The sequence below is a fragment of the Eucalyptus grandis genome, chromosome 8 (genome assembly GCF_016545825.1).
Source record: "Eucalyptus grandis isolate ANBG69807.140 chromosome 8, ASM1654582v1, whole genome shotgun sequence".
Taxonomy (NCBI): Eukaryota; Viridiplantae; Streptophyta; class Magnoliopsida; order Myrtales; family Myrtaceae; genus Eucalyptus; species Eucalyptus grandis.
The window spans coordinates 15263544-15283766 of NC_052619.1; the positions used below are offsets into that span (position 1 = coordinate 15263544).

At 43.1% G+C, this 20223-nt stretch overlaps 5 protein-coding genes across 7 annotated transcripts; 2 read left to right on the top strand and 3 right to left on the bottom strand.

The window, feature by feature from the left end:
* Positions 1–782: 782 nt before the first annotated feature.
* LOC104456757 (pectinesterase inhibitor 6) lies at positions 783–1736 on the bottom strand. The gene has a single exon (XM_010071613.3). It carries the CDS (start codon positions 1611–1613, stop codon positions 1032–1034), a length of 582 nt encoding a protein of 193 aa, XP_010069915.2. The 5' UTR covers positions 1614–1736; the 3' UTR covers positions 783–1031.
* A 1104-nt stretch (positions 1737–2840) lies between these two features.
* On the bottom strand, positions 2841–5463 carry LOC104456758 (mitochondrial zinc maintenance protein 1, mitochondrial). The gene is made up of 2 exons (XM_010071614.3): positions 5152–5463; positions 2841–3213 (listed from the first exon to the last, which is right to left on the bottom strand). The coding sequence occupies exons 1-2, from the start codon at positions 5390–5392 to the stop codon at positions 3137–3139; spliced, it is 318 nt and encodes a 105-aa protein (XP_010069916.3). The 5' UTR covers positions 5393–5463; the 3' UTR covers positions 2841–3136.
* Positions 5464–9716: 4253 nt separating this feature from the next.
* Positions 9717–11296, bottom strand: LOC104456759 (phytochrome A-associated F-box protein). The gene has a single exon (XM_010071616.3). It carries the CDS (start codon positions 11059–11061, stop codon positions 10030–10032), a length of 1032 nt encoding a protein of 343 aa, XP_010069918.2. The 5' UTR covers positions 11062–11296; the 3' UTR covers positions 9717–10029.
* A 673-nt stretch (positions 11297–11969) lies between these two features.
* Positions 11970–15530, top strand: LOC104456760 (pentatricopeptide repeat-containing protein At1g09220, mitochondrial). Of its 3 annotated transcripts, XM_039300668.1 has the most exons (6): positions 11970–13636; positions 13754–13820; positions 14347–14407; positions 14554–14753; positions 14865–14960; positions 15127–15530. In XM_039300668.1, exon 1 carries the CDS (start codon positions 12054–12056, stop codon positions 13602–13604), a length of 1551 nt encoding a protein of 516 aa, XP_039156602.1. In that variant the 5' UTR covers positions 11970–12053; the 3' UTR covers positions 13605–13636; positions 13754–13820; positions 14347–14407; positions 14554–14753; positions 14865–14960; positions 15127–15530. The 3 variants fall into 3 exon arrangements, with proteins under 3 accessions (XP_039156602.1, XP_039156600.1, XP_039156601.1); XM_039300666.1 differs by having other exon boundaries at positions 13754–14407; XM_039300667.1 differs by lacking the exon at positions 14347–14407.
* On the top strand, positions 13782–19677 carry LOC120287008 (pentatricopeptide repeat-containing protein At1g09220, mitochondrial-like). Its single transcript, XM_039299637.1, has 7 exons — positions 13782–13820; positions 13932–14012; positions 14347–14407; positions 14491–14557; positions 14865–14960; positions 15127–15190; positions 18407–19677. The coding sequence occupies exons 1-7, from the start codon at positions 13782–13784 to the stop codon at positions 19664–19666; spliced, it is 1668 nt and encodes a 555-aa protein (XP_039155571.1). The 3' UTR covers positions 19667–19677.
* The last annotated feature ends 546 nt before the right edge of the window (positions 19678–20223 follow it).

Here is a 20223-nt window from a genome sequence, read left to right on the forward strand (position 1 = left end):
AGTTTAAGTTTTTAAGTTAATTTTTTAACAATTTAGATACAAGTGATGATATTTATATAATCTGCAATCATTAGGTGACCTACTACTCCCATAAAAAAATAATTTTTTTATTATGAAATTTTCAGCAAGAACCTGTTTATTTGACGAAAAATGAATAATTTAAAAAATACTTTAAAAAAAAATTGTTGCTAGCCCATATAAAATTGTTTTCGTTAAGTGTTACCTAGCTTTGAGCTTTTAATGCATCTTTGGAGACGTTCGATATTTGACATTCAATGGTGAAGCGACGGTAAACTACTACATGTTTGAGGAATAGAAATTAGTTGGGCTTGCGAGTTGTCTTGGAACGCAACGCAAATCTGCACGCGCAAAGTTGTCGCCTGTCCTACTGGAAGAGACATGGAGAACACGATCGAGCCAGTGGATGGGACGACCCCAATTACAGATGACAGCGGCCGGGGGCGAAGGGCTTGTAAAGGGGATGGAGCAAAGGTGGCGACGGAGGAAGCGGCGGTCGTCGGGCTGCTTAGGTAAGAAGAAAGGGACAAAAGGATAGGACGCAAATTTCTACGGGTCGGAATCGGATTGACGTTGCGGATTAGAAAGCTCTCTCTCTCTCTCTCTCTCTCTCTCTGGTGGATGGACGAAAGGGTTGTCGGCCAAATAGTCGTCCTTGCGATATGGCACCAAAAAGTCCCGACATTATCTCATGGCGAAAAGTGCCTTCCTCTCTTGTCGTGGGATAGATAGCGAGCGCTTTCAGCAAAAGCATTACCAAGTCAAGAGGACTAAACACTTATGCAAAGGATACTGTTACCAATACATTTCGAACGAGGTAATGCTAACGTAGCACACCCATCCAGCCCATACTAACGATGAACCTCGAGCAGGCCGAGTTCGATTCTCGAACCCCACCCCGTCGCGTCACCATATTTCTCTTTATGTATAGCTACTACGCTTAGTTTATCTAGGTGAACAATATGATTTGAGGACTAACATAAACCTTTCCACGGGATTTTACAGGTTTCTGTTTAGGCAGGTTCACCGGTGGATGCAAGCTTGTTGGCAAGAGCCAGGGCGTTGCTGGTGTAGTACGTGACCCTCTGGACCCTGTTGTGGATCGCCCTCACCGCTCGGCCTCCCGTCTGCCCTTCGAACCCATCCAAGCAGGTGTCCTCGTCGGTCAGCGCGGCGCTCATCCACGTCAGGAGATCGCTCATCCGGTCGTTGAAGTCGTTCCTGGTCAACATCCTTAGCAACCCGAGCGACTTGTGGAGGTTGTCTACGGCGTCCTGGAAGCACTCCAGGCAGTCCGAGAGGGCGGCTCTGTTCCTCCCTCTCAACGACCTGGAAGTGTACACCTTCTCCAAGTACCGGCCGGCGTTCTTGACCTCGCTCAGCGACACGGAGACCCCGGCCCTCGCCCACCTGCTGGGGCTCCTCTTGGCACTGCCCGAGAACGATGCCAGCGACCGGACGCAGAGCTCACGGTATTGCGTCACGCTGCACGCTTCTTGGACATAGCTGGGTCCACGACCCCGCGCGGCGACGTTAGTAAGCCAAAGCAACAACAGGAGCGCGACGAGGTTACTCATCACACTGGCCACTGTCATCCTATACGGATTCGGTTTCGGACCACGTCTTGATTGTGGCAGAAACCAAAGCGTGACAACACCGTATAGTATCGCCGAGTGAGGTGTGATGAGTGATGTGAGATTGAATATTTGCGGGGAAGGTGCATCCTTTTATAAGGGGCTGAAGGCTTACCTGGAAAGTTGGGACTTCTTGACAGATGGGTTTTGTATACGGATGAGCAAGAGGGTGGTGTGTGAGTGCAATAAAGAGGGGGAGGGAGAGAAAGATAGAGGTGAGCTGAAAATAGTAGATACAGGTTTAAGTATAACTGATGGACATGTGAATGGGCAGGTGAGCTTCTCATGAACTTTGGGGATAAGGAGATCCGTCAGGGATCTTCTTTCATATGGAGAAATCAGGTGCCAGCAATTCCAGAAATATTAGCATGAAATCAGATCGAGTGGGCAACATGTGATAGCGATATGCATCGACTCATGGATTGCGATGCTCTTTTTATTGAATCTTCACTTCCTATTCTTGGTAAAATGTTCGGGTGACGATGGCGGACATTCAACAAGTCGAAAAATCGATGACAACATTGTCAAGGCAATGGGTAAACATTTCGCTGGGTGAATATGTCTAGTAAGTTCAAGTCGGATTCGCATTAATCCATGACTCAATCCGCTCAGAAGGCCAGTGCTATCAGTCCTGTTGCTCTTTCTTTTCTCTGTTTTTCTTTTATTTTATTTTTGGTCAGGGCACTCTAAAACAGTCACGCAATAATGGCGAGCGTATGCCAGGTTCCATATTAGAAGGTACAGGTGAATCGTGACATTTCCGTAACGAATGATGTATAGTATATGCTTTTGTGGGTATACGGTTGGCTACTTTCCTGACAGATTGCTTGTCCGAGATGCTAAACACAGTACTCTCCACGTCGTTTTTACACATTCTGAACTCATGCGTGTGAGACTTCATCACTATGTGATAGCTCGTGCGGCCAAGGAACACACAGAAGTCACCGCTGGTGTGAAGTGACAGACCTTCTGAATAAGAACGCAAATCAAACTTGCATACAATAAAGGACCAGTTTTAGAGCTCAGTGAGCTTTATAGTTGTGCGCCTGTGACTCATCTGAAGAGCCGGTCTGGGCGTTTGGCGTGCTTAAAGAAGCTCATCCAACCACTCCAGTCTCCAAATTTAATGGCATGGAGCGGCTGCCACGTCTGGAAAAAACCCAATTCATCCCGCATCAAGCTTCACTATTTAAAATGGTTTAACAGGGCGCTTGCAATCTTTATGAAACATCAATCATAAGGTCCAATAGTGCGATCATTCAGTGGAAAACAAGCTAGTACTTCATCACAAGACGAGCCCCACGGGTCTACATAAAGTTCTTGAAATCACTCAAGCCCTACAAAAAGAGAAGGCTCTCCTACAAAACATACAGGGGTTACAAGTTGCATTGATCTTCCAGTGTCATGAAATTTATTAAATATCATCTCCTTAAAAAAATTCAAGTTGGGTGTTAATGTCCTTATGAGAATGAAATTCTTTCTCCTTATACTTTCTCCCGCAAGAGTTCTTCCGAAGGAATTTCCAGGGTTGCCCCAGCATGCTCTTTGGAAGGTTTCACCACTGCGACAAACAAAAAATTAGTAAGTGGTTACACTTTCACATATGCAACTTTTTAAACTTCACTTTCTTTGCGATGTTTCTAATTCTGGAGAGTGGGTAGACAAACTTTAGATTAGATACTAGAAGAATCACACAAAAAAAGAGAAACAATGAGTAGACCACCAAATACGGATTGCTCAGCTCAAATTGAGGGGGAGAATACCAAAAGCAAGTACTACAATCTTCTTTATTCGTACAAAAGAGAACAATCCATACAATTCCTCGTCAATAGGCAAACAATACTGCTGTTGTGAGATGGTAAATGGCCAATCTCAGCTTTTTTGAATCTGACTTAAAGCATCGTATTTGAAAAATCTTGTCCTCAACTCATATCTTTGTTTAACCAATTACTCATGGCAATCACTAAATTTTTTTTTATCAAGTACAGGGATTCTCTCAGTTTAGGGGATGATTTAACATTCTGTTTACTCCTTTTTTGAAAGGACGTCACATCTACTTCTCAGCATGCATAGTTCATGTTCATCTAATCCACTATACATGAAATCCCCCAGTCTCCAAATCATAAAAATCCTAGATCTCCAGATCCTCCCTCATGCACTAGTCCAAGTACATCAAATCCACCAACTATCTCCAAATCATAAAAATCCTTACTCTCCAGATCCACTCCCTCCTCCCTCCCTCCCTCATGCAATAGTTTAACTACATCTAATCCACCAACCATGAAATCCCCTAATCTCCAAATCATAAAAATCCTTACTTTCCAGATCTGCTCCCTCCCTCCCTCTCTCTCTCTGTGGGAGGTCTTCATTGATAACTGAAATCTGTCAGGCATTCTATGATCTAGAATCTGAGGGCTAGGTAGATACAGAAAAGATGGCGCTCTCGATGACCCTGGCTGGAGCAAAGAGGCATCATTGACATGGTGGCTTGAGGATTGGCGGGTCTGCGGTGCTGGAAAGCTAATCCGAGGTGGGGTTGTGGCTGCCAGAGAGATGAAGAGAGGGTTGAGTAGCTGTAGGTTGGGTTTTTCTGTGCTTAGTTAATACATGTAAGTCCAAGACTCTAGTTCTAACAAATCTAGATACACTCTAGTCTTTAAATATGTATTACCCAGCTCACAGTGGAAGATGGGCAGGTGCGCCCTTTAAAATGTTTAACTTTACTGAATCCACCAACATGACAGATGAAAGATCTGGCTTTCTATCTTTGCATTGTTCCAATGGTCTTCCTTTTTCCCCTTCTGCTCATTTAATTACATTTTCTTTGCTTTCTATCTTAGCATTGGACAGATAAAGCAAACATTACCATCCCACGACCAAATGGCTACAAGCCACTGTCTCTGGAATATCGTCAAGCATAAGTGGAAATGCTTTTTGTTGAAAAAGAAATTACTCCTATAGTTCCAAGAGCATCCTAACCATGTAGCCGACATGGTGAAGGCAAACATTGAGGTGTGGGTGTGTGGAAGCTATTAAGGTCTTGCATGTTAGCAGATACAGACGCATGAGCGAGTAATTGTTGCAGCTAATCTGTCTCGCTATTCATAAATCGTTGCAGTTTTCTGCGTATGTAGAAGACTCCAATGCTCAAAAGAACGCGATATCGACAAGTCGAAGAAAATGAAGAACTGCACATGTAAGAATGGCCTAATTGGAAAAATCATCCCTAGTGTCTATCAACTCGTTTTCTATCGATTTCGAAGACAAAAGGAGCGATCTTCCGAAGCGATATCCAACAACAGTCAGCATTTGATGCGAAATCTATGGTTCACGGCATAATTCAACGAAGATCGTAAACAGATAATGACCAGAGCCACACGAGCATTTCATCGAACGCGTGGACGGCACAACCGAACGAGATTCAAAACAGCCAAGAAAACCGAAGGGGGCTCGCGTCACGGATTCACAGTCGCGAGAGGGAAGAGCCGAGGAGCCGTACCGTAAGCGCCGTTGGAATCGAGCTTGGCCTGGACGATCATGGTGGAGATGAAGCGAGAGGCCTCGCGGGCGTCGTCGAGGAGGCGGCGGATGTCGGCCTCGGAGGCGACGTGGCGGTTCGCCTCGAACTTGCCCCGGATCTCCGCCGCCGACTCCGACAGCATCAGGGCGTCTCCGGGGAACGTCCGCCGCGTGGCTCGCAGCAGAGCCCGGTACGCGCTCAGCGCTTCTCCTCGCAGCATCTCTCTCTCTCTCTCTCGCTCGACGCTCGAAGACTCTGCCCCCCACACGAACTCCGACGGAGGCTTTCCTGGTTGTGGGTAGTAGCTCTGCATACCAAAACGGTGTCGTCGGCTCTGATTTATGTGTTATTTTATTTAATAATTAGATAAAAAAATTAGGGTTAATATCTTAAAAAACCCCAAACTGTTACACCTGTGACAAATTTACCCAAAACTATTTTTTGACCACAAAACCCCAAACCTGGTACATATATGACAGATCTACCCTCCATTAACACGTTCGATTTTTAGTTAATTTTCTTTGACGTGGTTGCCGGCGTGGTAAGCCATGTGGAAATTCATAAGTTTAATACCATTAAAAATCCCAAACTTGTATATTTATGACAAATTTACCCCAAACTGGTATATTTATGACAAATTTACCCCAAACTGATATATTTACGACAAATTTACTCTAAATTAATTTTTTTGATCATAAAAAACCTAAATTGGTACACGTGCGGCACATTTACCATCTTTCAATTTTCCCAAATTTGACTGAGTTGTGATGTCCAATCAATTTTATTTTCTGGATTACTCTAACATTGCCTTCATATCATTAATACTTGATTTTTTTTTATTAGAATCATTATTAGAAAACTATTCAAATGCTACTAAATGTGCACTTCATTCTTGTGCCGGGAAAATGCCCATTAACTAAAAGATGGACAGATCGCTTGCGCACATATACAAAAGAATCACACTCAAAGCACACCTGAAATTAGCGACAAACATAAGTGATTTTGGTTCCGGCATTTCAACGAGCATGTGATGTACGCGTCACTCATACCATTCACATGCAAGTTCCATGTTAAAATTTTGACACTTATGATTCAAGGTAGGAAAGATTACGTAACGCTAATAAGGACCAGCAAAGTAGGACCAGCAAAGTAAGAGTGATATGTCAGCGTACAAATAGATTGCGGACAAGTAGTAAACCATGTGGGGCTGAGATATATAAACATAAAGCCAAGTTTGTCACAAACCAAAAACGAGTGAAGCAATCACAATATGTGCACTTCTTTTGTATATGTGTGCAAGCGATCTGTCCATCTTTTAGTTAATGGGCATCCTCTTGACACAAGAATGAAGTGCACATTTGGTAGTTTTTGAATATTTTCTAATAATGATTCCAATAAAAAGAAAAAAAATTAGGTATTAATGATATGGAGGCAATGTTAGAGTAATCCAGAAAATAAAATTGATTGTACATCACAACTCAGTCAAATTTGGAAAAATTGAAAGATGGTAAATGTGCCGCACGTGTACCAATTTAGGTTTTTTATGATCGGAAAAATTAATTAGAGTAAATTTGTCGTAAATATATCAGCTTTGGGTAAATTTGTCATAAATATACCAGTTTGAGGTTTTTAATGGTATTAAACTTATCAATTTTCACATTGTTTGCCACGTCAGCAACCACGTCAGCAAAATTAACGGAAAAAATCGAACGGAAGCTAACGGAGGGTAGATCTGTCATATATGTACCAGTTTGGGGTTTTTTATGGTCTAAAAAAATAGTTTTGGGTAAATTTGTCATAGGTGTACCAGTTTGGGGTTTTTTAAGATATTAACCCAAAAAATTATTTATTTTCGAAAACGATTATTTATAATGTACACCTAAGTAAGATCTCAAGACCTCTAATAAAATCGACTTTATTTTATTTTATGCAAAATGCTAACATAAGGTATAACTTTTGGCGTCTTTATAAAATACGGACAAAATCCTAAATAAGGGCTTGAGGTGCATTTGTTTTTTTAAATAAGATTTCGAAGTGAATTTTGTTTTAAATAAGGATTTAAATAAAGATGTGAAGTGATTATATCACTTTCAAGAAAAGGCCTAACCTTTCAAATCGAAAGGCATTTTTGTTTATTACTTTAAAAAATGTGGCTTAACCTCTTGGATCAAATTGCATTTTCGTCTTTTACTTTTAAAATGTTCTCCGTCGATCATGACAAAGGTTGTCAAGCTTCAGTGAGGGCCACACTCACCTGAGTTGACGCTAGTAGGGGCTACAGGTGAGGGCCGCCTTGCCTGAGGTGAGCGGGCAACTTTTGCTAGCCATTGACAACAATAGCTGAGGGAGGAAAGAGGAAAAAGGAAAAAAAAAAATATAAAATTATAATTTTTTTTACCAAAATACCCATTCTCTTATGGTTGGAATAGTCACTGGTCGGCCAAAGACTCTTATTTGAGACGATTTAGCCACTTAAAGTTCTTATTTGAGATGGTTTGACTACTTTAGGCCACTCTTTGAAACAAAGCCCACTTTAGACTCATATTTGAGAAAACAAAGGCATTTTAGACACTTATTTGAAATTTTCCCTAATATGAACTTAAATGCATATATGACTAACTAATATTGTTTCAATAATACTCCTTAATACTTCATTTCAGCGAAAAACAAATAAAGACCCCTTCATTATTTTTCTTATTCAAAAATTGGTTTATTCAACAATGTTCCTTTCTATGTGGGATAATAGCAAATATGACGGCCGTGCTTCCAATCGCCGAGGGTGCAACCTCGCTGTACATGCGGCGGCGAGGTTGCCACCCTTCTAATCGCGTGCGGGGTGCCTTCCCTCGCTTTGTACACAACAGCAAGAGTTGCCATTCTCGTCATCTCGAGCGACCTTCGCCAGCAAATTTTTTTTAAATTTTTAGGCAATATCGCCTGCAATTTGCGAGGCAATATGACAACTCACGCCCCTCTCTTTCCCTCTCTCACTCCTGTGACTGTGATTGCATGTGAAACAACAAAGTCGACGACACTGTTGCTCGAGCGTGGTCTTTTTTTTTTTTTTTTGTCAGTCCTACTCTATTCCTAATCTAACTCTCACTCTCAGACTTTTACTTGTTTCCTTACAAGGCGTGAAAATCGAAACCCATTCCTGAAATTAATTCGTTCCCTCCCCAACCCTCTGAGAAGGTGGGGATTTGAACTTCCTACTTTTCTCTTTCATGTTGAAAGGGTGGCTACTGGGGTTGTTGAGCGTGGCCTTTAACAGCAACTTAATTGCTAGGTTGGCATCTCAAACAGGAAAATCGTCTTTGGACAAACAAACACAACAATTCAAGGACTCGATTGCAAAAACAGAAAGGTTCAAGAGCAGCATCAAGCAATCGAAAGAAGTTCCAAGCACCTCTTTTGACATCATCTCTTCATGACCATCCTTGGCCAACAAGAAAATCAGACTTACATCAACAAGGCACTCACTACACCACCTCCTCGGATCTGCTCAAAACAGTTAAACACCAAAGAGCACAGAGTTCCTCGGTCTCTGCAACCACTCCCTTGAAATATACCGCGACGAGTGCGAAGAAGATGTTGTGAAGACACTACAGTTGCAGGGTTCATTGAATAACATGGAAGCAATAGCTTTCTGTAGAAAATAAACGTCTTCTAAAAAAACCGCCAGATCTTTACTCAAAATCATCAAGAATCAGACTGGAAATCGTGACAACAAAGGTACAACCTCTGCAGCAGAAAAGCGTATCCTTATTTTTGTAGCTCCATGCATTAATCTTACATTGCAAAGTCCCAGATCGCATTATATCATAATGAGTTAACATGAAACTCCCACAAAACAGTGCAATGCTGCTGTAGCTTCATAACCAAGATCACACGCGCTAGAAGCCCAGCAGTATGCCTCTAAAGAGAGACATTGAATCTATGATCACCAACAAAACCATCCATGTTCTCTATCCGACAAGCGAACCGAATCACCCCTAGCTAATAACCATAATCTTCTTAAGCTTGAATTTGTCAAGCTATAAACCCTTAGGCGCAGGCGTTGCCTTTGAACACATCAAAATTTCTCATTGCGCAGTGAGCTCTCCACCAGTTGATTCTAGCTAGGAAAAGAGCGTACAACTCAGTAGATCAGGCAAATCAGCAGTATGGACATAGAAGCAAGACCATCCTTGGCCAACAACAAATCCAACCCACAACTGTGATTCTTTTTCTCTGCTTTCATCTTGGATGAAAGAGCAAATTCATATCTAAGAGGCATTCTTTTTAGATTCAGGAAACAGGAAACGCTCAATAGTTTTCCCTAGTACCAGAGAATACTGTAAGCTTCTTCCATTTCTCCAATCACAACCTTGAACCAAAACACGCAATTGCTAAGGCAGTAATGTGAAAATTATCCATAGTACAGAGGTTCGGTTAACAACATGGAAGTGACAACATTCAGCAGAAAATACATACCTTTCAAAACCCATGTACTCTATAGAAACAATCATCGACAATTAGAGGTGAGATCGTGAGAATAAACATAGAACTTCCGAACCAGCAGAGCCTATACTTATATGTGTGCATATGAGCATTGATCACTAAAATTGAGAACTTCCAGACTCATTGTCACTGTAATTAACCCACCAACTTGTAAAACAACAGCAATGCTGCTATAAATTCAAACCACAGACACTAGAAGCCTGGTCATACCAATCAAACTGACAATAAGAAGATCAAACTGCAACAGACATGATCAATCATACACAAGCAAACACAAATCAGCTAAGTACTGCTAAACAGCAATACAATATCTTAGACATTAAGGCCGGAATAGAGACCAACACAGGACGGTTGCCATCAAGTATAAAGTGGCAACTCGGTCCACGCCCCGGAGACATGTCCATTCTCACAGACATAAGCTCGAACAACCGGCTCGCCATCGTCATGGAACCCGTAGATCCGCTTCAAGCAGAAGGCAGAGTGCAAGTCCCAAGTCTCCTTGCACGAGCAGAAGGCACAATTCAAGTCGATCCTGCTCCTATTCCCGTCGTTTATCGTCCTCCAAACCATCGACCGCTTGAAATTCTTGAACACCCCACGGAAGAGCATGTAATTCCTCTTCTCCTCGACGTGGACGCACCCAGGCCAGTCGCAGATGTACAGGCAGTCTCCTCGGAACCGGCTCGCAAGCAGCTTATTCCCTTGTTCCCGGCACAAATTCCAAACCCCAGGTGCCAAATGCGACCGCATCGGCCGCCAAATCTTCCTCCTCTTGCAGGCATTGATATTTCCATCCTCCTTCACGTCACCTCTTTCCACAGCCACATCCTCATCCTCATCCTCATCCCCATCCCCCAATTGCACACCCTTTTGGGACTCGGACGTATCGTAAACAGTATCAAAGTACAGATCATCGTACAGAGACCAAGAACAACTATCGACGGGTTCTGGATTCTCACGGCAATTACGGGGGGAGGCGGCGGGGGCGGTGGCGGCGGCGGAGGAGGAGGAGGAAGAGTCGGGTTGGGGGCGATCCGATCTGGGAAAATCCTCGTTGGGGCCGAGCTCGCGCTCGAGGCCGAAGTCGGAGTTCTCGAGGAGGACGCCGGCGTGGCGGAGGCCGGGGCAGCAGACGGCGAGCCTGTGGAGGGAGGACCAGCCGCCGGGGGGCAAGGAGGCGGAGGCGGCGTCGTTGGCGTCGGCGAGGTCGGCGACGACGGAGGGGATGTTGGCGCAGCACTTGGCCTTCCAGCAGACGTTGCGGACCAGGGAGGAGAACTTGGTGCAGACGCAGGCGAGGCGGGCCCAGTGCCGGGGGTCGTCCTCGAGCTTGGAGAAGATGTTGAGGACGACGTCGTCGGAGAGGCTCGAGAACAGGGCGTCCGCCATCTGGGTTCCTTGGTTTTTCTCTCTGAGGTGGTCGGCTCCGGCGGCTCTTGATGGGTATTGCCACCGGCGGCTTTGCTTCCCGAAAGAGAAGATCTTGTTCTCTTTTAGCGCACAGAGAGGGAGAGAGAGAAGGGATGAAAACGAATTAAAGGTTGGATTTTTGTGCAAGCCTCTCTCTCTCTCTCTCTCTCTGAGATGCTCTGTGGCTAGAGTTCTAGTCAGCAAGACAATCACGGCTGTGCTGTCTTCTCTAGCCTAGGGAATACATTAGGTACCGCGTTGCACTGTAATCTGTCATCCGGATCTTATCTCTCCAGTTGCTCTTTATTTAATTTGCCAAATCAAGGCCTTTTTCCATAGGTTAACAATGTTCGTGCACTGTAATATGTTTCTCCAATCGCTGTTTGTTTAATTTGCCAAATCAAGGTCCTTTTGCGTATGTTAAGAATGTTTGAGCCAAGAAATCAGGGAGGCCCACAACTTTGAAGAAGCTAGATGGGAGAAATTACGACGCACTTGAGGCGATTTTAAGCCGTCCCACGTATTTAAAAAAATGCATCCTGTTAAAGAAGGGATAAATTAAAGCCAATGGCTAAGCATCGGACCCCAAACAAGCAACTTTCAATTCTAGTCGAGTCGAGTGAGGTATAGATACGTGATAATTTACTTCATTTATCGTGGCATGTTCTTATTTTGAAATCCATCGTGCCCTTTCGTTTTTAGCGAGATTCGCATGAAATCCGCACATGGAACCCACAAAATGAACCCGCGAAATAGACAAAATGGACGGGGCGTGATGGGATCGGGATCAATTTTGCCCAAGAGACTTTCACCTAAAGTAAAGATAGATCCACTTGCTTCGCCAGTCGGTACAGAAGGCTGCGACAACGAACGACAGCCACATGTATTCGAAGAGAGCACGCAAACGGCATTGTTCCCTCTTGGCTCTTACCAGCGCCAGCATCGCACGTGCGGCGCGGCCGACATTTCGAATGAGGTTCCTTTCCCTCCTCTGCTCCACATCCCCGGCGCCCGCGAGAGCCAAACGAACGCTCGAGATCGCTCCCGCGCCCCTCCGTCGCCGCCGCCGCTCGTCTTCCGCCGGAGCTCCTGCCGTTCCACTCCCCCGAGAGCGGAGGCGAGAAGCGTTGCAGAACGGGCTGTTCTCTCTGTTGCGGAGGCACGGCGGGAGCCGCCGGGTCGCGCTGCAGGTCCACGGTCGCGTCGTCGCTTCTGGGTTGCTTCTCCGAGACCTGTCTTCCTCGTCTACGGCGACGCTTCTCTTTAACGCCCTCCTGCGTTGTTACGCTCTCGATCGGTTGCCTCTGGAAGCTTTCTTGCTCTACAAAGACGTCCAAAGCGGCAGTCTTTCCGCCTCCTCCTCTGTTTCCTTCAATAGCTTCACGTACACTTTCCTTCTCAACTCTTGCGTCGGCTTGGGCTGCACCGTTCCGGGAGTTCAGCTCCATGGGCTGACTCTGAAGCTGGGTTTCGAGTCCCATGTCTATGTACAGACGGCTTTGGTTTATATGTACGTGGCTTGTGGGTCTGTAGGTGAGGGGGGAAAAGTGTTCGACTGTATGCCTGTGAGAAACCCCGTTACGTGGAACGTCTTGATCAGTGGTTTGACGAAATGGGGTCGCCTTGACCTTGCTCGTTCGCTCTTTGAGGAGATGCCCGTGCGGACCGTTGTTTCCTGGACTGCAATAATTGATGGTTACACACGAATGAATCGGCCTAATGAAGCCATTCATTTGTTCAGAAAAATGGTTACGGATGATGGTATTGCTCCGTCTGAGATAACTATGCTGACCATCTTTCCAGCCATTGCCAACATTGGGTCTGTGAAAGTTTGCCAATCTGCTCACTGCTATGGTGAGAAAATAGGATTTAATTCATCCGATATTCGTGTTGCGAATTCCCTTATTGATTTGTATTCCAAATGTGGATGCATTATGAGTGCATGGAAATTCTTTGAGGAGATAACTGATGCAAGGAAAAATTTGGTATCCTGGACATCAATAATATCTGCATTTGCAATGCATGGTATGGGAGAGGAAGCTGCTCAGGGTTTTGACAGAATGGAGATTGGGGGTTTGAAGCCGAATCAAGTGACTTTTTTGAGCGTTCTGAATGCTTTTAGTCATGGAGGGTTGGTTGAAGAAGGGTTAAGATTTTTTGAGAGGATGGTTAACGTCTATCAACTTGTGCCGGAAACTAAGCACTATGGAAGTTTGGTAGACATGCTAGGAAGGGCAGGGAGGCTGAAGGAAGCGGAAAAAGTCGCTCTGGAGGTTCCTAGAGAGATTGCCAATGTTGTCATATGGAGGACACTTCTAGGTGCCTGCAGCTTCCATGGTGATGTCGAGATGGCTGAGCGGGCCACCGAGAGGATATTGGAGATAGAGAGAGGATATGGAGGGGATTATGTGCTTATGTACAATGTCTTTGCTGGTGCTGGAAGGTTTAACGATGCTGAGAGGTTGAGACAATTGATGGATCAAGCCACTGCGTCCAAAGTTCCAGGGCATAGTTTGGTCTAACTCATGCAGGGATTGAGAAAGGTGAAGGCAAGGTAGACAATCTGTTAGTTCCACACTTTACAGCTTTCCGTTGTTATTGCTGCTTAGCATGCTTGTTCAATGCAGTGGTTTTTGATGGATATATAATATTTCTTATATCTCGTGTACAGGTTGGTGTAGGATCTTTGATTGGAAGGAATGAGGACTGAATTGCAACCTACTCTTGAGCTAATGCAGGTAAATCTCCCATTTGTCCTTCGAAAATTAAGTTGCTTTGGGCTTGTGTTGTCTAATTTTTTGTTGATTTCATTCATCTCCAAGTTTGATTGACTATGTACTTCCTTGAAGGACACTAACATGTTTCTATCATCTGTTTACAATAATTATGCTGGGTTGAACTTTTCTAGAACTGGGGATGCTAGGTTCCAGGTCTGTCTCTTTTGCTTAGTGAAAATCATCTCCTTTCGGTAATTCATCATGTATGATTTGAAACATTGACAGGTTCGTCGAGATTGATCTTGGCCTCTGCATAGCATAGCGTAGCGTTCCTCTTGAACAGTTCATTGCATTGTCCTTTCGAGTAGATTTCTGTCTTTGAGATGCTTAGTTTGAGCAGGTTGTATAGCTGGTAATGTGTTGCTGAGTGGAGCAAATGCCTCAGGAGCAAAATTTGGTTGGATCTTCTGGTTGTTGCTTATATGATTATATAATTCAAGCTTGAGCACTTTTGTCTTGTTCTTATGTGCTCTTTGCGCTGTCTCAGTTGAAGAAAGATGTATTAGAAATGGATGTGACGACAAGAGGGAAGCTTAACCATAGTGTCTGTGAGTTTTTTTTTTTTTTTTCCTTTCTGGTCGGTCACTAAACTTTGGTATCAGTACTCGGTGAATCATTTGGTAATCTCTAGATCGAATTCGTTATATTTTGATCTTGGGCATCAGCGCGACGGTAGCCGTTTACATGTATGCAGGATGGTAAAGCGCCTGTTATCATATGAGGCGAGACCGACGCTCTTCAGAGGCTAAAAAAATTAGCCACTGAGTACCAAGCTGAGCTAGACAAGTATTTCATCTATGGAGCCACCATTTCTAGCAAGATGTCTTCGTGGCTGAGCAATGGATGTATCTCTCCGCGTGCCATGTTGGAGGAGCTAAAGAAAACTGCCTCCAAGTAAGTGTCTAACCCGATTAAATTTTTGGTCTTGTTTAGCTGTGGTCTTAGGTCAGATAAATCTCAGTGATATGATGAGTACTCACTGCAATTGAATTACTTGATGGACAGCCTAATCTCTGGTGCCTCCAAGAAAGACGATGGTGGCTCATCTAGCACTGGATCTAACTGGTTGATGCATGAGCTGTTGTGGAGGGATTTCTTCAGGTAACAATCTTGGAAGATCTCGATTCTAGTATGGACTGAGTTGTGTTGTGGATCCTGCACCTGTCAATCTTTTTAATGCTTCTGTGATGGGAAACTTATCATCAAAAGGTTGTAACTATACACTTACTGCCTTACTGAAATTGTTCAATTGCTGGGTTACTTTCAGATTCATCACCAAGAAGTACAGTTCACCAGTGCAACTGGAGTTTCCGGCTTGCACAGGTGCTCTTGTTTGAGTGGAGAAGGGTCGTGGAGGTTGAGATGACGATCTGCCTTGGGGATTAAAAAGTTTTATGCTGTCACTATCGCGAGCTGTAGCTCTTAGATGTTTTTGAGTAGAGGCTTCTACAAGATAGGTGGTGGTGGTTGTGGTGGTGGTGGTGGTGGTTGTTGTGATCTTGCTGCAAATAAGCTGGTGGAAGCATGAACTAATTTCCTTGGTCAATATATGGTCCGCGTGAGCCCGAGAATTTCCCACATGTCTGTGTTTCATTTTGTGACGACTGCTTTCTTTTTGTCTTTCCCAGTTTATAGATCCATACTGTGAAAATTATCGGTGCTTCACTGCAAGATCTGTCTATTTCGTGGCCTTTGCTAAATGATAAGATCTTCACTTCACGTTATTCTAAAGGAAGATGATCATAATTCGGATTTCGAGACCGCAACTGTTCTGTCGTTAAGACCGGTAAAATTACCTGCACACAGGGCTTGAATTGGAAGAGATGAGGTACCCTTTTGCATGCTAGAAGCCGTAATGCAGTTCCAAACAAATACTAAAAACTTTCAGTTACCGACGAATTTAGAAAAAGTTGCTTTGTGGGTGTTGCTGTGCCGAGGCACTTGCTAACGTTGCAAATAAATCCCAGTGACTACTCAACTCTCGACGATGACACGAGATGGCCGGTGCACTGATCATTCCAGAACTCTGGTGCGATATCATTTGTCATGCATGTATCTCCGGTTTGCGTTATGGGCATCAATCGTGGCTTTGCACGGTACATAGAATCGAATTGTTTAAGGGGGTGTGCGGGATCGAATCACACGGTACAATCTCGAATGCTTACCTATCGGTCGCAAAAAGGACGTGCAATCAGGACCCTAACGAACATTCTGCCCCACGCTGGAGATGGGGGCTGGCTCTAGGGTCCGGGCCATCTACTATTGATCCTTGCCCTTCAATGAGAAGGGGCAGGGCACGGCATGTCCCTCAATCTCATGTTCAGCCTAATATTTGAGGGACGTACTATTTTGATTCAATCTATCGTGACATCCTAAATGATCTCATGTTTGGTTAATCTTTGATGCAACATGAATATGTTGAAGGAAAGAAGGGTCAATCAATATCACATGACAGGGTGTGACACATTTAACTTGAAATCGATGCATATTGCAATGTCTTCGCTGGGTTTTACCTTAGGACAATAACATCCAAAGAACTTGAGTAATTGAAACAAATATTATTACTCGACATGAATCGCAAATCCTAATATGGACAGCTAATTTTCATTCATCGTACGGGGTTGGTGATTATATTATAATGACAAATGCCTTCCTAGATTGAGGTTTTTTGCCATAAACAATGAGGTGGAATAACCTTTACTTATAGCCTTTCGTTTATATTTGTGTTTTCAAATTGATATTTGACTTCCATTTAACTAAACATCTTAGAACTTTACGAACTTTGCACTCTGCTTTTCCACAGAATTTTCAAATGAAAAAAAAAAAAAAAACCTTAGCTTGAAGATTGAAAACGTGATTAAAAAAATGCCAAGTAACTCTTCCAAGATTACATGTTTCGAAAGGTTTGAAATTATTTTGATATCGTCAATTCAAATGCCACAAAATAGATAAAAAAAAAAATGTGAAAGTTACATAATTTGTTCGGCTTTAAGCCAACTCAATAAACCCCATTATAATTTCTCATTAAGGTAAAACATAGTTTTCGTTTGTGAAAAAAAGGTACGACTAAATTTAGAACGACTTTAAAATTTTAATATCGATACTTCTGAATATGCCCGCGCCCTGTAAACGTGAAAAAGAAAAAGTTAAAGTTAACATAACATCCTTCCATATTATGTGATCGATTTTTACAATTAGTGAAGATAATATTTATCTTTTTCTACCTTTCTCATTGATGGTTTCTTGTCTTTGGCCAATTCCTTTCAGTAACAATATCAATGTTATGATTTATGGGGTAACTTATGCTCTTGGTCCTCGTAATTTGCGAAGATGGATTGTGAAACCTAATTTAGATAGGCTTGAACAAGAAATGAGGATGCCTTCATTGCAATGGTATAGTTAATACCAACAAGATTCTAATTGGGCCAACTTGTATGTGCAGGCGTCATCTATCAATAATTTGTCTAAGTAATACATTTTTCATTAGATTTCAAATGGAAATGTGATGAACGGTAATTAAATTTTTGTCGAAGAATAATGAAAGGATTAGTTTCTCTTGTCCATCTATAATATCAAGGATTAGTCATTTCGGCCCTTGCTTTGTGCAAGGATTCATTTGGTCGTTATGACAAAAATACTAGGATTGAAATTGGACATCTCTAAAAGCACGTGGACCAAAAACATAATTAATCCATAGTCAAAAATAATATAAGGACTAGGATTGGTGCATGATAAAATGTAGGATGGAAAAATGAATTCCCCTAAAGATATTTAAACCTCTTTGTGCTGTCTATTTACAAGTTATTTGTCAAAAAGTTTAGAGACCAAATTGCACATTGAACTAAAATTCAGGAACTATTTGTGTCATTTTCCTGGCGGTCATCTGACAGATTGGTGCTTCTCGTGCACGAGCTACAACCGTTAAAAGTTATCTGGGAGAGGAGCAGCCATTGCAAAATTGGGGAAAAGGAAAGGGCTTTTTTTTTTTTCCTTCTTTTGGGCATGAAAAACACTTTCATTTAATCAGAAGAGGTTCGGGAATACACTCGTGGGCCTGGGAACTTAGGGCGCACATAATAAAATTTCTACTTCTCTATTTCTTTGTTTCTCTGTTTCTCGGAACAGGTTTGAAAGCAATGCATTTAGTAAAACAATTTGATTTTTCTATTTAAGACAGATTTTTATTCCAAAAATAGATTAGAAGAATAAATCGAAGTTAAAATTTTTAACACTCAAATTTTGAAATAGAAATTGAAATCGATTTACAGTGAAATCGATTTTTTTGTTTCAAATTTTGTCATGCGCATTTTAGTGAATCCCAAAGACCCGAGGGGAGGGCGTAAAGGACTCAGTTATTCGATAGGCTATTTCTTCTTTGGGCTTTAACAACCCAATCAGCTACTCTATTTGCTTCTCCACTAATATGGACCGTGTTTAGCTTTGAATAGGGCCTGCGAAGTTGATGGGCTTCGCTGATAAAAGCAAGTGGACTTCCCGCCTGGTCTAACTGGTCTGTTTCTATATCTGAGTCTTCTCTCCGAGACCAGTCTTCCTCGTCTACAGCGACGCTTCTCTTCAACGCCCTCCTGCGTTGTTACGCTCTCGATCGGTTCCCTCTAGAAGCTATCTTGCTCTACAAAGACGTCCAAAGCGGCAGTCTTTCTGCCTCCTCCTCTGTTTCCTTCAATAGCTTCACGTACACTTTCCTTCTCAACTCTTGCGTTGGCTTGGGCTGCACCTTTCCGGGAGTTCAGCTCCATGGGCTGACTCTGAAGCTGGGTTTCGAGTCCCATGTCTATGTGCAGACGGCTCTGGTTTATATGTACGTGGCTTGTGGGTCTGTAGTTGAGGTGGGGAAAGTGTTCGATTGTATGCCTGTGAGAAACCCCGTTACGTGGAACGTCTTGATCAGTGGTTTGACGAAATGGGGTCGCCTTGACCTTGCTCGTTCGCTCTCTGAGGAGATGCCCGTGCGGACTGTTGTTTCCTGGATTGCAATAATTGATGGCTACACACGAACGAATCGGCCTCATGAAGCCATTCATTTGTTTAGAAACATGGTTATGAGCATGCTGACCATCTTTCCAGCCATTGCCAACATTGGGTCTGTGAAAGTTTGCCAATCTGCTCACTGCTATGGTGAGAAAAGAGGATTTAATTCAATCGATATTCATGTTGCGAATTCCCTTATTGATTTGTATTCCGAATGTGGATGCATTATGAGCGCATGGAAATTCTTCGAGGAGATAACGGATGCAAGGAAAAATTTGGTATCCTGGACATCAATAACATCTGCATTTGCAATGCATGGTATGGGAGAGGAAGCTGCTCAGAGTTTTGACAGAATGGAGATTGGGGGTTTGAAGCCGAATCAAGTGACTTTCTTGAGCGTTCTGAATGCTTTTAGTCATGGAGGGTTGGTTGAAGAAGGGTTAACATTTTTTCAGAAGATGGTTAATGTCTATCAACTTGTGCCCGACATTAAGCACTATGGAAGTTTGGTAGACATGCTAGGAAGGGCAGGGAGGCTGAAGGAAGCGGAAAAAGTCGCTCTGGAGGTTCCTAGAGAGATTGCCAATGTTGTCATATGGAGGACACTTCTAGGTGCCTGCAGCTTCCATGGTGATGTTGAGATGGCTGAGAGGGCCACCAAGAGGATATTGGAGATAGAGAGAGGATATGGAGGGGATTATTTGCTTATGTACAATGTCTTTGCTGGTGCTGGAAGGTTTAACGATGCTGCAAGGTTGAGGCAATTGATGGATCAAGTCACTGCGTCCAAAGTTCCAGGGCATAGTTTAGTCTAACTCATGCAGGGGTTGAGAAAGGTGAAGGCAACGTAGACAATTTGTTAATTTCACACTTTATAGCTCTCCACTGTTATTGCTGCTTAGCATGCTTGTTCTATGTGATGGTTTTTGAAGGATATGAAATATTTCTTATATCTTGTGTACAGGTTGATGTAGGATCTCTGATTCAAAGGAATGAGGAGGTGCTGAACTGCAACCTACTCTTGAGCTGAGCTAATGCAGGTAAATCTCCCAATTGTCCTTCAAAAACTAAGTCGCTTTGCGCTTGTGTTGTTTGCATTTTTGTAGATTTCGTTCATCTCCAAGTTGGATTGGCTATATACTTCTTTCAAGGGACACCAACATGATTATATCATCTGTTTACAATAATTACGCTGGGTTTAACTTTTCTAGAACCAGAGATGCTAGGTTCCAGTTCATTCTCGTGCAAGCCAACTTGATGGTGAAATTTATATTATTAGTAGTCCAATGTACCCTTGAATCACTTTGTCTATATGGTCTAGTGTTGTCAAAGCCTCAAAGGTGAAAGGCATTAGGACCCAAAATACCCCAGG

Coding starts and splice junctions, on each gene's coding strand:
- LOC104456757 (XM_010071613.3), bottom strand. CDS start 1,613: ATGACAGTGGCCAGTGTGATGAGTAACCTCGTCGCGCTCCTGTTGTTG.
- LOC104456758 (XM_010071614.3), bottom strand. CDS start 5,392: ATGCTGCGAGGAGAAGCGCTGAGCGCGTACCGGGCTCTGCTGCGAGCC. Junction 3,214..5,151: donor CGATTCCAACGGCGCTTACG/GTACGGCTCCTC, acceptor TGTTTGTCGCAG/TGGTGAAACCTTCCAAAGAG.
- LOC104456759 (XM_010071616.3), bottom strand. CDS start 11,061: ATGGCGGACGCCCTGTTCTCGAGCCTCTCCGACGACGTCGTCCTCAAC.
- LOC104456760 (XM_039300666.1), top strand. CDS start 12,054: ATGAGGTTCCTTTCCCTCCTCTGCTCCACATCCCCGGCGCCCGCGAGA.
- LOC120287008 (XM_039299637.1), top strand. CDS start 13,782: ATGAGGACTGAATTGCAACCTACTCTTGAGCTAATGCAG. Junction 14,013..14,346: donor CTGGGGATGCTAGGTTCCAG/GTCTGTCTCTTT, acceptor GCGCTGTCTCAG/TTGAAGAAAGATGTATTAGA. Junction 14,558..14,864: donor GTTTACATGTATGCAGGATG/GTAAAGCGCCTG, acceptor CTTGATGGACAG/CCTAATCTCTGGTGCCTCCA.